General features: G+C 41.7%; 1 protein-coding gene across 1 annotated transcript; it reads right to left on the bottom strand.

Annotated features, from left to right (window-relative positions):
• Positions 1-2,206: 2,206 nt before the first annotated feature.
• Positions 2,207-2,629, bottom strand: LOC143559231 (uncharacterized). Its single transcript, XM_077047879.1, has one exon. It carries the CDS (start codon positions 2,627-2,629, stop codon positions 2,207-2,209), a length of 423 nt encoding a protein of 140 aa, XP_076903994.1.
• Between the last annotated feature and the right edge of the window lie 14,527 nt (positions 2,630-17,156).

The raw sequence follows: 17,156 nt of genomic DNA, 5'->3' as shown, positions 1-17,156 counted from the left end.
GTGTACACTACCAAGCATACTAAAATCTAGCTTTAAACATCAAATAGCAACTAATATACACAAATCTTGAAGTGGTTTACCTTGGGTTTCGGATTTGGTGTCTAAGGAGGTGATAATGTGACCTTGTGTTGGCTATAATCCTTCCTTTGGCTTCCTACTTCTTGTTATTAGCTTAACCTTCCACCAAAGATCTCCTAATCAAGTGTTGTGTGTATAAAAATTTGAAACTGTGAGATGGTAAGGTGGTGGTGGGGTGGCCGGTTATATGAAGGGAGAAAGAGAGGTATAGGGTTGTGAGTTGGATGGTATAGGGTGTGCATGTGTCCAAGTGTGTAGCTTCCAAGTAATCTATCAATCATTGCATACCTATATGTAAGCTTTTCATTGGTGGGTTTGGGAGGTGGGTTGGGTTGTGTGCAAGTGGCGGCCGAGAGAGATGGGAGAGGGAGATGGAGAGGTGGTTTTGAATAATGACATGTGATAATACCTAGGTGTTAAAGTTTAACGTATCTCGTAATTTATCTGGCCAAACGACTTCCGTTTCTAATAATTTTTATCAGACTTTGAGCGAAATTAGATTACAGTCAATGTCTACCTAAAAACAAAATTTTCTGATAAACTTATTGTCGGGCTCTTACGGTGTCCTCTACTGGCTTTCGGTTACTTATTTTCTAATTTTTGCGATTCGAACCTTCTAAAATTAAGTTTATACACTATCTCTAATATCCTAACATAAAATTTTATTTTTCGAGGTCATCTTGACACGTTTATGAATTTATCCATTTTGAGATATTACCCGGTGTCAATCTGTACAGTGTCAGCTACACGACAAAATTGAACTTTTTCGGGTTCCATATTTTAAAATTCAACTAAACTCAAAAACTTTGACTAAAAATATTATTCCTATGTATTTATTTTACTAATTAATACACGATTACGGTTAAGATAATTACCAGATTAGTCTAATTTTTGGCGGTTGTCACATTCACCCATCCTTTTAGAAATTTCGTCCCGAAATTTACGATGTAGTGCTGGTTTCGGTTTCTTCTGGGAAGAGGTGAGGGTACTTCGCCTTCATTTGATCCTGACGTTCCCACGTGAACTCGGGACCAAGTCTTGAATTCAAGCGAACCTTGATAAGCTTAATCCTGTTACGCCTTAGCTTCTGGATTTTCCAGTCCATGACTTCAACAGGTTCTTCTACAAATCGAAGCTTACCATCAACCCTTTTGTCTTCAATAGGAACAATCAGCGATTCGTCAGATAGACATTTCTTCAGATTGGATATGTGAAACACGTCGTGTATTCCACTGAGTTCTGAAGGTAGGTCGAGTCGATAGGCTACGGACCCTACTCGTTCGGTAATTTAGAACGGTCCAACGTATCGTGGACTAAGTTTTCCTCTTTTACCAAATCTGACTATGCCTTTCCAAGGTGATACCTTTAGTAACACTTGGTCTCCTACCTGGAATTCCAACGGTCTCCAGCGATTATCCGCATAACTTTTCTGTCTGTCGGCTGCAGCTTTTAACCTATCTATGATTTGAAAGACTCTGTCGGTAGTCTCTTGGACAATTTCAGGACCTGTAAGTTGCTTTTCTCCAACTTCTGCCCAACAAAGAGGAGATCGACATTTTCTTCCGTAAAAAGCTTCAAACGGTGCAGCCTTAATACTGGAGTGGTAGCTGTTATTATAGGAGAATTCAACTAAATGCAGATAAGTATCCCAACTACTTCCGAAATCAATGATACAGGCTCGCAGCATGTCTTCCAATGTTTGGATAGTTCTCTCGCTTTGACCGTCTATCTGGAGGTGATAGGCGGTGCTCATATCTAAGCGAGTTCCTAGGGATTCGTGAAGAGATTGCCAAAAACGAGAAACAAGTCGACCATCTCTGTCAGAAATGATTGAGACCGGTATTCCATGTTTGGCTACGATCTCTTTCAGATACAGCTGAGTTAACTTCTCAATTCTGTCTTTTTCTCTAATGGGTATAAAATGAGCGGATTTAGTTAATCTATCCACAACTACCCAAATCGCATTATAACTTCGCGGCGTAAATGGCAGTTTGGTTATGAAGTCCATGGTAATATTATCCCATTTCCACTGAGGGATCTCTGGTTGTTGCAGTAGTCCAGGCGTTCATCTATGTTCAGCTTTCACTTTGGAACAAGTCAGGCACTTGCTGACATACACAGCTATGTCTCATTTCAAGTTAGGCCACCAATAATGTTCTTGGAGATCTTTATACATCTTGGATGATCCTGGGTGGATCGAATATCCAGACTTATGCGCTTCGTCTAGAACAAGATTACGCAGATTTCCATAGAGTGGTACCGAAACTCGATCAAGTAGGTATAGTGTCCCATCAGACTTTGTGACAAATTCATTTTCAAGTCCTCGCAATTTCTCAAACCTTACATTTTGCGGTTTCAAAGCTTCACGCTGTGCATCACGAATTCGAGTAGTAAGACTCGTTTGAATCGTCAACCCTAATGCACGAACACGCAGAGGCTTTTCTCTGTCCTTTCGACTCAACGCATCAGCCACAACATTCGCTTTACCCTTGTGGTTACGAATCTCACAGTCGTAATCATTGAGTAATTCTACCCATCGACGTTGCCTCATATTTAGCTCTTTCTGATCAAAGATATGCTAGAGACTCTTGTGATCAGTAAATATTGTACATTTGGTTCCCATACAGATAATGCCTCCAAATCTTAAGAGCAAACACAACAGCTCCAAATTCCAAATCATGCGTCGCGTAGTTCTTTTCATGCACCTTGAGTTGTCTGGACGCGTAAGCTATCACCTTGTCTTGTTGCATAAGCACACAGCCAAGACCTAAGCGAGACGCATCACAATATACTACAAATCCATTGGTACCTTCTGGTAAGGACAAGATTGGTGCACTACACAACTTTTGTTTAAGAAATTGGAAGGCTCCTTCTTGTTTTTCTGTCCACTCATATTTCTTGTCTTTTTGGGTTAATTGGGTTAAGGGTTGAGCTATAGAAGAAAAATTTTCAATGAATCTACGATAGTAGCCAGCTAATCCCAAAAATTATCGCACTCCAGTGGGTGATCTTGGTGTCTCCCAATTCTTAATTGCTTCAATTTTTGTTGGATCAACTAGGATACCATTCTCATTGATTACATGCCCTAAAAAGTGGACTTATCGAAGCCAGAAATCGCACTTGGAAAATTTGGCATATAACTTCTCTTCTTTTAGCAATTCTAGAATCAGTTTTAAGTGTTGTTCATGTTCTTTCTTGGTTCGTGAGTAGATAAGTATGTCATCGATGAATACTATCACGAATTTATCCAAGTATGGCTTACAAACTCTGTTCATAAGACCCATGAACACAGCCGGTGCATTCGTTAGGCCAAAAGACATGCCCAGGAATTCATAATGGCCATAATGAGTTCTGAAAGCGGTTTTAGGAGTATCCTTTTCTACAACACGTAACTGATGATACCCGGACCGCAAGTCGATTTTTGAGTAATAGCTTGATCCTTGCAACTGATCAAACAAATCATCAATTCTCGGTAGTGGGTACCGATTCTTAATAGTAAGTTTTTTCAGTTCTTTGTAATCGATACACATTCAAAAAGAACCGTCCTTCTTTTTCACAAATAAGACTGGAGCTCCCCAAGGTGAGAAACTTGGTCTTATGAATCCTTTGTCTAGTAATTCCTGGAGCTGATTAGATAACTCCTGCATTTCCGATGGTGCTAATCTGTACGGAGATCGAGCTATCGGAGCGGCATCTTGAACCAGATCGATTCTGAATTCGACTTGACGCTGAGGAGGTAATCCAGGCAAGTCTTCAGGGAAAACTTCTGGAAAATCCCGTACTACAGGAATATCCTCTATCTTTCGCTCTTTAGCCTTTGTGTCGACTACATTGACAAGAAAAGCGGGACATCCTTTCCTTAACATTTTCTGAGTTTTTGTGATACTAGAGAGTTTTAACTCGGTGTTACTCTGGTCACCTCGAATGCTCAGAAATTGACCGGTTGGGGTTGGTAAACGAACTAGCTTTTCAGAGCATATGATTTCAGCACCATTTTTGGATAACCAATCCATTCCTACTACTATATCAAAACTGCCTAACTCTACGGGTAGAAGATCGATTGGAAAACCTAAGGTTTACTAACAGAATATTGCAGTTTCGGACAATTTTACTGGTTTCAATTAGCTTCCCGTTGGCTAATTCTATTGAGTAATTATTGTCTAACTTGCTTGGTTCAATACCGAGAAGGGGTTCAAATTGGTCAGAAAAAAAGCTTAAATCTGCTCCAGTATCAAATAGTACATAAGCATAATGATTATTAACGAGAAACGTACCGGTGACTACGGATGAGTCTTTCCGGGCCTTTTTCGCGTTCATCTCGAACGCCTTGCTCTTAGCATTTTGTACCTTGAGTTTGGGGCAATCATTTCTGAAATGCCCGATGACACCGCACTCGAAACATTCAAAAGTTCGGTTTCCTGAACCTGACGGAGAGTCCTTACTGAAACAGTACTGAGTCTGGTGTCCAAATCGATTGCACTTCTGACATTTCCAACATTCCCCATTGTGACTCTTTCCACACCTGTTACAAGTGAATCCTTGTCCTGATCCTCTTGCGTTTGCTGCAAACATTCATCATGCTCCTTGGTTTCGTTTGAACTGTCCTCCTGAGTTACCATTCCACTTTCGTTTGAGTTCTTCGGTTCTCTAATTATCGGTAACTGTTTTTCATTCATGTTCGGCGGTAGTCGCTTTCTTACCAAAGTCTTTCAGAGTTCCCATACGAATTGCATTATCAGTTAAAGATTTTGCCAGCTCTCGGGCTGACTGGATAGTGGTTGGTTTGGAGGAGGTAACCAATCCTCGGATCTCGGGAGCTAAGCCCCAAATTTACCTCTCGATTCTTGCATATTCAGGCGTAACCAGTCGGGGTACTAGCCGTGCCAAAGCGTTGAATTGGGAAGTATATCCTCCAATGTCAGCACCTTCCATCTTTAACTGCCAGAATTCGTATTCGATTTTCTGAAGTTCGTTTCGGGGACAGTACTCCTTTAACAACATTTCTTTTAGTTCTTCCAAGGTTAGACGGTAAGCGGCATCTTCTCCAAGATTTTGAATTATGGAGTTCCACCACTCGAGTGCCTCATCACGGAATGAGCACACTTTGTATTTTATCCGTTCGAGAGGAGTGCAATCACTGATTTTCATTACAGATTCCATTTTCTCGATCCACCGGATAATTTCCAAAGGTCCTTCACCACCTGTAAATTCTTTCGGTCCGCAACCTTGGAAAATTTTGTATGAGCACCCGCGTACCGTGCTACCTGAGGGGTTTTCGTTTAGATTTTCGGTTCTAGGTGCTTCTCCATTTGAAGTATTAGTTGTATTTAGGGGGTTTTGGCTTGCGTTGCGATTAGCCTCATGTTGCTCGAGTGCCGTATTTACATGTTGAGCGATTAGCTGAGCTAACTCGTCTTGAGAGGAAGGTAATCCGGTTGCTTGATTATTAGTGGATCGTCTTGTTTTTGGCGCCATGTTCTTTTTAGAAAAAATATAATTTTGGTTAGTTTTGGAAAAAGTGATATTTTTCTAAGTTGTAAAGAATCAAATAGCATCATTAATAATACAACATAAATATAATCATCAAAGAGTGGGATTTCATAATGTACCAAAATACCAAAATTAGGTGTACTTACCTACACCTTGGTCACCCACCATATTTCTAGTTCTTACCACAACCACACAAAAAAAACAACAAGTTTCAAAGTTAAGTTACATACTAGACATATTACCCAAAACACCCTACTACGTCTAGTGAAGGCTCATCAAGTAGCCTACGCATGGCTCTATCATCTCATTCCTCATCTCGAGAACTCCTACCCTGGCGTCTGTCATCAGTCCCTGTGTGACAATCATCAATTTCAGGTTAACTCCGTTAACTCAACTCCGTCAATTCAAACTTAAGATCACTGAATCTATAACGCACACTTCATTACATTTAAACTAGGGTTTAAATGACGCTTAACACTTACTACATGTGTAGTCTTTCGGGAATTGCACCGAAACACAAACGAGTTGACACAAACGAATGATGAATAAACGAAAAACGTCAAAACAGTAATTATGTGATAATTATGTGTTAGACTTATGTGTTATGTGATAACATGATTATAAACGTTAACTCAAGATGTAAATAAGTTAGTTTAAGCTAGGAAAAGTAATACTTAGAAATGGAGGGGCCAAAGTGTAACATAGTATTCTATAAATATTAATAATAACTAAACCCTAACTTATTTTCTTTCCCCCACACACAATTCCGATCGGCCTCCCACCCCCTTGGTTCTCCTTGGCTGCCGTCACCCTCACACACACATACAACCATCAATTCAAGCTTTTGATTGAAGAATTAGGTGCTAGGAAGGTATAATTGATTATCCTATACATCCTTATTACTTGATTTTGATGTTTGTTGGGTTAATTACAAACCCTAGCTGCCGTTTTCATGTGTGCATGTAACCAATATGATTGTTGTTGATTGAGTAATGATATGATAACTAGTATTGATATTGTTACACGTTAATTGTTGTGTCTTTGATTTGAGTTCAAACAAAAACCCTAATCATGTATGTAATGTGTAATTGATGTGCATGGATGGTGTTTATGGAGTCTAGAGTGTTATATGAATGCATGATAGTTCATAGATAGTTAATATGTTGAGTTTGGATGCAAACAGTTTCTGGACAGAATGTGTTAGTGATGTTAAATTGACTGTAACGAGGTGTAAAGGTGAAAATTGGTTGAGATTATTGGTACTACAGTAAACTAGGTTGAGTCTAGTTTCTATAGAGTATAAATTTGTAATTTTTGGACAAGTAGAAGTTAACTTTTACGATTTTACAAAAACGTTGTGCAAAGCTGAGCTGTTAGACCTGCTGTTAGGTTGTTTTGTAAATGTTATATCTCATGAACTACGAGACCAATTGGGTTGGTTCCACTTCTGGAAGTTGACTTATTGAGTTAGGAACCTAACCCAAGTGGTCTTGAATTTATTGGATTTTTCGTTTAACGGGAATTGCAAATAACATTCTGTTTCGCATGAATATGACTGTTATGAGTTTGCTGTAATGATTTGATGATTATGGGAAATCTATCCGGAATAAAAATAAAATAAAACATGTTCTGGAAACCTAAGACATATATGCTTCTGTGATGATTTTTGGTAAATTAATTGAGATGCTATGATCGGTGGAATAGTACAATCTTTCAAGTAGAATTTCTGTCTCGGTTAAACTAGCTGCTGAGTTTTGTGAAAATGCATGAAATATGATACTTGTTAGTTAATTGTCATAATTTGACCAAATTGCCCTTATGGGGAATAATGGCTAGTTAATTGTCATGATTTGACCAAAATGCCCTTACGGGGAATAATTGCTAGTGATGTACTTTATGAATACATGACACGTATATGATTGCTTACACATGTAATGTGTCACAAATACACTTGTTAAAGTCACACACGTTCATAAACGAAACACGAAACATGTTATGTGCATAGGTATTATGGGCCAGGTCTAGAGACTCGATAATATTCCGACACTTAGAAAAATCTCTTTGTTGTTTTAGAAAGCTAGAGAGAGTTTTTCTGTGACGCGCATCTTGGTGATATAACTTGGGAAATTCTTCGCAAACAGTGAGTTTCACTTACCCCTTTTAAACTGTTTTAAACGCTTTTCACTTGGGGGAGATAACATTCTCCGATAAACACATTTAAGATTTTGTTAGTAAATTATATATCACTTGTAAAGGCTAAGTGCCAAACGAACCAATTGAAGTCCTACACATCAAACCGGTTAATATTTGGAATAGCGAGTCACTGTTGAGTAGTACTACTGGGTTTGACAAACCCCACCCAACGCTAAACTCGACTGGAGGTCGAGCGGGTGTAATTTTGTCTAACACGTACCATGGTCTGGATGACCTGGTGACAAGGCACTTGATAAACAGTCAGCTTCGGTGTCGAACACTTAGTAATACTTGCTTTATAGGCTAGCTACCTATAGATATATAATTGACATAACACTATCTGGTAACGCAAAATGCTGTAACGCAAAACGCTGTAATGCAAAACGCTTAACGCAACACGCTGAACGCAAACGCTAATCGCTTATTTTTATTTAAACTTGTGAACTCACCAACCTTGTGTTGACACTTTTAGTATGTTATTCTCAGGTAGCCGAGGCTGGCGCGCGGTTTAGGAACATGCATTGCTTGAAAAGTTTTTAATTATGAAAAACTTATTTTAAACTATTATCATTGGGTTTTAAGTCGTCCTGCGTGACGTAACATTGTTTGCTATGGTTTTACGCTTCCGCATTTAATTACTCGTAAACGTTTTCATGGTTTTTGAAACTTTATTTTATGGTTTGATTATAACTGATGATTCCGATCCTGTTAGTTCACACCCACTGACGGTAAAACTCCGTTAGTGGATTTTGAGGGTGTGACAGATTGGTATCAGAGCCATTGGTTATAGCGAACTAGAAGCTGCATGCATACTAGACTATAACCGCGACGACCCATTAGCTATAATGATACGCACTACATAGGTTTGTGTAGTCTTGTAATCTTATCTCTTTACCTCTTTCACTCATACGCGCGCGCATACACGGCTTACCTGTAGGAATGTCGACGCCACCCTCATCATCATCCGATTCGATGACGCATGCTCACGGGAAGGAACCGCAGCTACCTACCGCATCGCCACCCCGAGTAGTCCCGGAACTCGAAGCTCCCGCACCGAAGAGGTACCGCTTATCCGGAGGCATATACTAAAACGACGTTAGCTGGGATTGGTACCCTAACATGATTAGACGTATGGTCTATCGCGAGCAAGTTCCCCGGTTACCTCACCCGAACCATCCCGCTTATCCCAACACCCTACCACCCATAACCGAACCTGTAGAGCGAGTTCTCACAGCTGTTGTTTCATGTTTGGAGCGTGACGTGGGTTACATGCGCTATACAAGAGCGAACGTTTCCGGACTGTTAAAAGACGGAACCGAGACTAAGGAGGAGATTGCCTGCATGGCAACGACAATGAAGGAAATGCAAGAGGCTAGTGATCAACAGATGAAGATTATGCGGAAGATGCAAGCCGAGATGATAGACTTGCAAGAGCAACTCCAAGTAGCAAGGACCCGAACCGAGATAGCTCTAGAGCGTTGCGATGTCTTACAAATGCAAATTGCTCAGAACGCAGCCGAACCCGAGGCAGAGCCTGAGGCAGAACCTGAGGCAGAGCCTGAAGAAGAACCGGAGGAAGAACTGGCTGAGAAGGAGGCACACTCAGAGGTGTCCTCAGACGATGACATCTAGACAGGGTCGCGGTAATATCAACTTGACTGCAGCAGAACTCCAAACTCTGCTGAATGACCATGCGGCGGCCGCTCTAGCCGCACATGTACAGAACCAAGCTGGAGGTCCAATTGGAACGTGTACCTTCAAGAATTTCCTTGACTGCAAGCCCAGTTCGTTTAAGGGCACTGAGGGAGCTATAGACTTTCCGCATTGGGCCGAGAAGGCCGAATCGGCATTTGAGATGTGTAATTGTCCCCCTGCCAGTAGAGTCAAATTTGCTGCTGGAACACTTAAAGATTCTGCCCTCACTTGGTGGAATTCAAACGTGCAGATCCTTGGATTGGAACTGGCTAACGCTATGAACTGGGAGGAGTTCAAGAACATGATGCGAGAAGAGTACTGTCCGAGAGAGGAGATTGCAAAGTTGAAGTCAGAGTTTTGGTCATTGAAGATGGTGGGTTCAGAAATCGAAGCCTACACTACCCGTTCTCACGAGTTAGCTGTGATGTGTCCATGGATGGTAGACCCGCCGAGTAAGAGGATTGAAATGTATATTGATGGGTTGGCACCGCAAATTCAGGGCATGGTGATGTCTTCCAGACCAGCCACGATTCAACAAGCGATTCGGTTAGCTCACAAACTGACGGATCAAGCAGTGACCCAAGGTGCGGTACCACCTAGGGGTTCAACCACTAAAGCCTGTGACAACCCGAACACTGACAACAACAGCAACAACAACCCGAGCAGCGGAAAGAGAAAGTTTGACAATACCGGATCCTCATCCTCGAACCCCCCCACAACAACAACCCTACCGTAAGCCCGAACTCACTCGGGGCTTCAACAATCAGAGTCACAACAACAATAACAACTGTGGCGGGCAGGGTTCGAGCGGATATGCGGGGAAATATCCGAAGTGCAACAGGTGTAATTATCATCATGCTGGCCCGTGTGACCGCGTCAAGTGTCTGAGATGCGGAAAGATGGGTCCTCAGGCAAAGGAATGTAGAGGAGACCTTGTGGGAAAGGGTGCTCCTAAACCACCTATGAAGACGAAGGGATGTTTTGAGTGTGGGCAAGAAGGTCATTTCAGGAAAGATTGTCCCAAGCTGAAACAGAACGACAACAACGGAGGTAATGGAAGTGGCAGTAGTGGTGGAAGCAATGGCAAGGGAAGAGCTTTTGTAATTGGGTCGGGTCAAGCCCGCAATGATCCGTACGTGGTGACTGGTAAGTTCCCTGTGAACGATTGTTTTGCTTCTGTATTGTTTGACACTGGAGCTGATAGGAGTTTTGTGTCGAAAGGCTTTAGTCAACTCTTAGACCTAACTCCAACCCCGTCAGATGCTAAGTTTCCTGTTGAATTAGCTGACGGTAAGACTATAGAAACGACTCATGTACTTGCGGGATGTAAGTTAAAACTGGCAGGTCATGTCTTTGATATCGACCTTATTCCTTTTACGCTTAGTAGTTTCGATGTCGTGGTCGGCATGGACTGGTTATCCGAGAACCGAGCGGAGATTATATGTCACGACAAGATAGTCCACATTACTACCCCTTCCGGCGAGATCATTTCTATCCGGGGCGAGAGAAGCGGCATGACCACCAACGTCATTACCCTCATGAAGGCGCAGAAGTACCTGCGAAAGGGTCATCCGGCAAATTTTGGCGCAGATTGTTGAGAAACCCGCGGAGGAGAAGCGAATTGAAGATATACCAGTTGTGCGAGATTTTCCGGAAGTTTTCCCAGAGGATTTGCCTGGACTTCCTCCTATTCGTCAAGTCGAATTCCAAATCGAGTTGACACCCGGTGCAGCACCCATAGCACAAGCCCCGTATCGGCTCGCACCGGCGGAGCTTCAGGAACTGTCCACTCAGTTGCAAGATTTGTTGGAAAAGGGTTTTATCCGACCTAGCTCATCGCCATGGGGAGCCCCTGTTTTGTTTGTCCGAAAGAAGGACGGGACTTTCCGCATGTGCATCGACTACCTGTAGTTGAACAAGGTGACGGTCAAGAACCGTTATCCTTTACCCCTAATTGATGATCTATTTGACCAGCTTCAAGGATCGAGTTACTACTCGAAGATTAATCTGCGATCTGGTTATCACCAACTAAGAGTGCGCAAAGAAGATATCTCCAAGACGGCTTTCAGAACACGGTATGGTCACTGTGAGTTTTTGGTTATGCCTTTTGGACTAACCAACGCACCAGCCGTATTTTTATGGATCTCATGAATCGAGTATGCAAGGCGTACCTCGACAAGTTTGTGATTGTTTTCATTGATGATATTCTCGTCTACCCCAAGAACGAGGCTGACCATGAAGAACACTTAAGGGTAATTCTGGAGTTATTGAAGAAGGAACAACTGTCTGCTAAACTCTCGAAATGTGAGTTTTGGCTTCGTGAGGTTCACTTTTTAGGACATGTGATCAACGAGAATGGTATCCATGTCGATCCCGGTAAGGTAGAGGCCATCAAAAACTGGGAAGCACCTAAGACTCCGACTGAGGTGCGGCAATTCCTAGGACTGGCCGGCTACTACCGACGTTTCATCGAGGGATTTTCAAAGTTTGCTCAACCCCTCACCGCTTTGACTCACAAAGGCACTAAGTACAATTGGGGTGACGCGCAAGAATCCGCTTTTCAACTGTTGAAAACCAAACTCTGTAGCGCCCCTATTCTAGCCCTCCCCGAGGGAACGGAAAATTTTAAGGTACACTGTGACGCATCTATACAAGGTCTCGGTTGTGTGCTGATGCAACTCGAGAAGGTTATTGCTTACGCCTCTCGACAACTACGGGTTCACGAGAAGAACTACACGACCCATGATTTGGGACTCGGAGCTGTGGTGTTTGCTCTTAAGATATGGAGGCATTACTTGTACGGTACCAAGTTTACCATTTACACCGACCACAAGAGTCTCCAACATATCTATGATCAGAAGGAGACGAACATGCGACAGGGTCGTTGGGTCGAGCTGCTCAAAGATTACGATTGTGCCATTAAGTACCACCCTGGCAAGGCCTATGTAGTGGCCGACGCCTTCAGCAGAAAAGAAACAGATAAACCCAGACGAGTGCGAGCATTGCAACTCACGATTCATGCCAACTTACCCGACCAGATTCGCGAGGCGCAACACGAAGCTTTAAAAGACAATAATCTTCCATCGGAACTCATGCGGGGCATGAACAAGCAACTTGAAACCAGATCGGACGGGGTCCGATATTTTGAGAACCGGATTTGGGCTCCACGGTTCGGAGAGTTGAGAACTCTAGTGATGGACGAAGCACATAAGTCCCGATATTCTATCCACCCTGGCTCAGATAAAAGGTATCATGATTTAAAGGCACTTTACTGGTGGCCGAACATGAAAGCCGACATTGCCACCTACGTGAGCAAATGCTTGACTTGTGCCAGATTCAAGATAGAATACCAGAAACCATCCGGTCTACTGCAACAACCGGAACTCCCAATGTGGAAATGGGAACACATCTCAATGGATTTTATCACGGGTTTACCTAAGACACCGACGGGATGCGATACCATCTGGGTGATCTTTGACCGGTTGACTAAGTCTGCACACTTCTTAGCGATTAAGGAATCTGACAAAATGGAAAGACTGACTCGCGTTTACATGAAAGAAGTAGTGTCTAGACACGGAGTGCCTGTCTCAATCAATTCTGATCGAGATTCTCGTTTCACTCGCACTTTTGGAAGTCGCTGCAAAGCGCACTAGGCACCCGTCTTGATATGAGCACAGCATACCATCCTCAGACGGATGGGCAAAGTGAACGAACTATTCAGACCCTGGAGGATATGTTGCGTGCATGCGTATTGGATTTCGGAAAAAGTTGGGAACCTCACTTACCTTTGGTAGAGTTTTCGTATAATAACAGCTACCACGCAAGTATTAAAGCAGCACCGTTTGAAGCGCTGTACGGACGGAAGTGTCGATCACCACTCTGCTGGGCGGAGGTGGGTGACAGCCAAATCATTGGTCCGGAACTGGTACTAGAAACTTCTGAAAAGATTGTTCAAATCCGAAATCGCATGGCAGCAGCACGAGATCGCCAAAAGAGTTACGCCGACAAGCGCCGAAAACCTCTCAAATTTCAAGTGGACGATCGAGTGTTACTCAAAGTCTCACCTTGGAAAGGTGTGGTTCGAATTGGTAAGCGAAACAAACTCAACCCACGGTATGTTGGTCCTTACCGGATAATTGAGCGCATTGGTCCGGTGGCGTACCGACTGGACCTACCAACAGAACTCAGTGGCGTACACAATGTATTCCACGTGTCCAATTTGAAGATATGCCTGTCCGATGAAACCCAAGTAGTTCCTTTGGAGGAACTGCAAGTTGATGAACAGCTACGCTTCATTGAAGAACCAGTCGAAGTTTTGGATTGGGAAACCAAAACACTCAAGCACAGCAAAATTCCAATCGTTAAAGTTCGTTGGAACTCGAGACATGGACCGGAGTTCACGTGGGAACGCGAGGATCAAATGATGAAAAAGTATCCTCACCTTTTTGAAGGGCTAACCAAACACAGAAAACCGCGAAACCCGGCAAATCGTCAGAAATCACCGGAAGTACGAATTAAATTTCGGGACGAAATTTCTTTCTACTAGGGGATGATATGACAAACTGAAAATTTTTCTTACTTTTTCAGACACTCATCACGACTTGATTCAAATTTTCGGGACGAAAATTCTTTAACATGGGAATGATGTGACAATCATCAATTTCAGGTTAACTCCGTTAACTCAACTCCGTCAATTCAAACAAAAGATCACTGAATCTATAACGCACACTTCATTACATTTAAACTAGGGTTTAAATGACGCTTAACGCTTACTACATGTGTAGTCTTTCGGGAATTGCAACGAAACGCAAACGAGTTGACACAAACGAATGATGAATAAACGAAAAACGTCAAAACATTAATTATGTGATAATTATGTGTTAGACTTATGTGATAACATGATTATAAACGTTAACTCAAGATGTAAATAAGTTAGTTTAAGCTAGGAAAAGTAATACTTAGAAGTGGAGGGGCCAAAGTGTAACATAGTATTCTATAAATATTAATAATAACTAAACCCTAACTTATTTTCTTTCCCCCACACACAATTGCGATCGGCCTCCCACCCCCTTGGTTCTCCTTGGCTGCCGTCACCCTAACACACACATACAACCATCAATTCAAGCTTTTGATTGAAGAATTAGGTGCTAGAAAGGTATAATTGATTATCCTATACATCCTTATTACTTGATTTTGATGTTTGTTGGGTTAATTACAAACCCTAGCTGCCGTTTTCATGTGTGCATGTAACCAATATGATTGTTGTTGATTGAGTAATGATATGATAACTAGTATTGATATTGTTACACGTTAATTGTTGTGTCTTTGATTTGAGTTCAAACAAAAACCCTAATCATGTATGTAATGTGTAATTGATGTGCATGGATGGTGTTTATGAAGTCTAGAGTGTTATATGAATGCATGATAGTTCATAGATAGTTAATATGTTGAGTTTGGATGCAAACAGTTTCTGGACAGAATGTGTTAGTGATGTTAAATTGACTGTAACGAGGTGTAAAGGTGAAAATTGGTTGACATTATTGGTACTACAGTAAACTAGGTTGAGTCTAATTTCTATAGAGTATAAATTTGTAATTTTTGGACAAGTAGAAGTTAACTTTTACGATTTTACAAAAACGTTGTGCAAAGCTGAGCTGTTAGACCTGCTGTTAGGTTGTTTTGTAAATGTTGTATCTCATGAACTAAGAGACCAATTGGGTTAGTTCCACTTCTGGAAGTTGTCTTATTGAGTTAGGAACCTAACCCAAGTGGTCTTGCATTTATTGGATTTTTCGTTTAACAGGAATTGCAAATAACATTCTGTTGCGCATGAATTTGACTGTTATGAGTTTGCTGTAATGATTTGATGATTATGAGAAATCTATCTGGAATAAAAATAAAATAAAACATTTTCTGGAAACCTAAGACATATATGCTTCTGTGATGATTTTTGGTAAATTAATTGAGATGCTATGATCGGTGGAATAGTACAATCTTTCAAGTAGAATTTCTGTCTCGGTGAAACTAGCTGCTGAGTTTTGTGAAAATGCATGAAATATGATACTTGTTAGTTAATTGTCATAATTTGACCAAATTGCCCTTATGGGGAATAATGGCTAGTTAATTGTCATGATTTGACCAAAATGCCCTTACGGGGAATAATTGCTAGTGATGTACTTTATGAATACATGACATGTATATGATTGCTTACACATGTAATGTGTCACAAATACACTTGTTAAAGTCACACACGATTCATAAACGAAACACGAAACATGTTATGTGCATAGGTATTATGGGCCAGGTCTAGAGACTCAATAATATTCCGACACTTAGAAAAATCTCTTTGTTGTTTTAGAAAGCTAGAGAGAGTTTTTCTGTGACGCGCATCTTGGTGATATAACTTGGGAAATTCTTCGCAAACAGTGAGTTTCACTTACCCCTTTTAAACTGTTTTAAACGCTTTTCACTTGGGGGAGATAACATACTCCGATAAACACATTTAAGATTTTGTTAGTAAATTATATATCACTTGTAAAGGCTAAGTGCCAAACGAACCAATTGAAGTCCTACACATCAAACCGGTTAATATTTGGAATAGCGAGTCACTGTTGAGTAGTACTACTGGGTTTGACAAACCCCACCCAACGCTAAACTCGACTGGAGGTCGAGCGGGTGTAATTTTGTCTAACACATACCATGGTCTGGATGACCTGGTGACAAGGCACTTGATAAACAGTCAGCTTCGGTTTCGAACACTTAGTAATACTTGCTTTATAGGCTAGCTACCTATAGATATATAATTGACATAACACTATCTGGTAACGCAAAATGCTGTAACGCAAAACGCTGTAATACAAAACGCTTAACGCAACACGCTGAACGCAAACGCTAGTCGCTTATTTTTATTTAAACTTGTGAACTCACCAACCTTGTGTTGACACTTTTAGTATGTTATTCTCAGGTAGCCGAGGCGGGCGCGCGGTTTAGGAACATGCATTGCTTGAAAAGTTTTTAATTATGAAAAACTTATTTTAAACTATTATCATTGGGTTTTAAGTCGTCCTGCGTGACGTAACATTGTTTGCTATGGTTTTACGCTTCCGCATTTAATTACTCGTAAACGTATTCATGGTTTTTGAAACTTTATTTTATGGTTTGATTATAACTGATGATTCCGATCCTGTTAGTTCACACCCACTGACGGTAAAACTCCGTTAGTGGATTTTGAGGGTGTGACAGATTGGTATCAGAGCCATTGGTTATAGCGAACTAGAAGCTGCATGCATACTAGACTATAACCGCGACGACCCATTAGTTATAATGATACGCACTACATAGGTTTGTGTAGTCTTGTAATCTTATCTCTTTACCTCTTTCACTCATACGCGCGCGCATACACGGCTTACCTGTAGGAATGTCGACGCCACCCTCATCATCATTCGATTCGATGACGCATGCTCACGGGAAGGAACCGCATCTACCTACCGCATCGCCACCCCGAGTAGTCCCGGAACTCGAAGCTCCCGCACCGAAGAGGTACCGCTTATCCGGAGGCATATACTAAAACGACGTTAGCTGGGATTGGTACCCTAACATGATTAGACGTATGGTCTATCGCGAGCAAGTTCCCCGGTTACCTCACCCGAACCACCCCGCTTATCCCAACACCCTACCACCCATAACCGAACCTGTAGAGC

This window comes from Bidens hawaiensis, unplaced genomic scaffold (genome assembly GCF_021521415.1).
Source record: "Bidens hawaiensis isolate Kalapana, Puna unplaced genomic scaffold, B.hawaiensis_p1.1 tig00001088_1, whole genome shotgun sequence".
NCBI classification, from domain to species: domain Eukaryota; kingdom Viridiplantae; phylum Streptophyta; class Magnoliopsida; order Asterales; family Asteraceae; genus Bidens; species Bidens hawaiensis.
The sequence above is the reverse complement of the archived record's forward strand: the minus strand, read 5'-3'. Positions and strand labels throughout refer to the sequence as shown.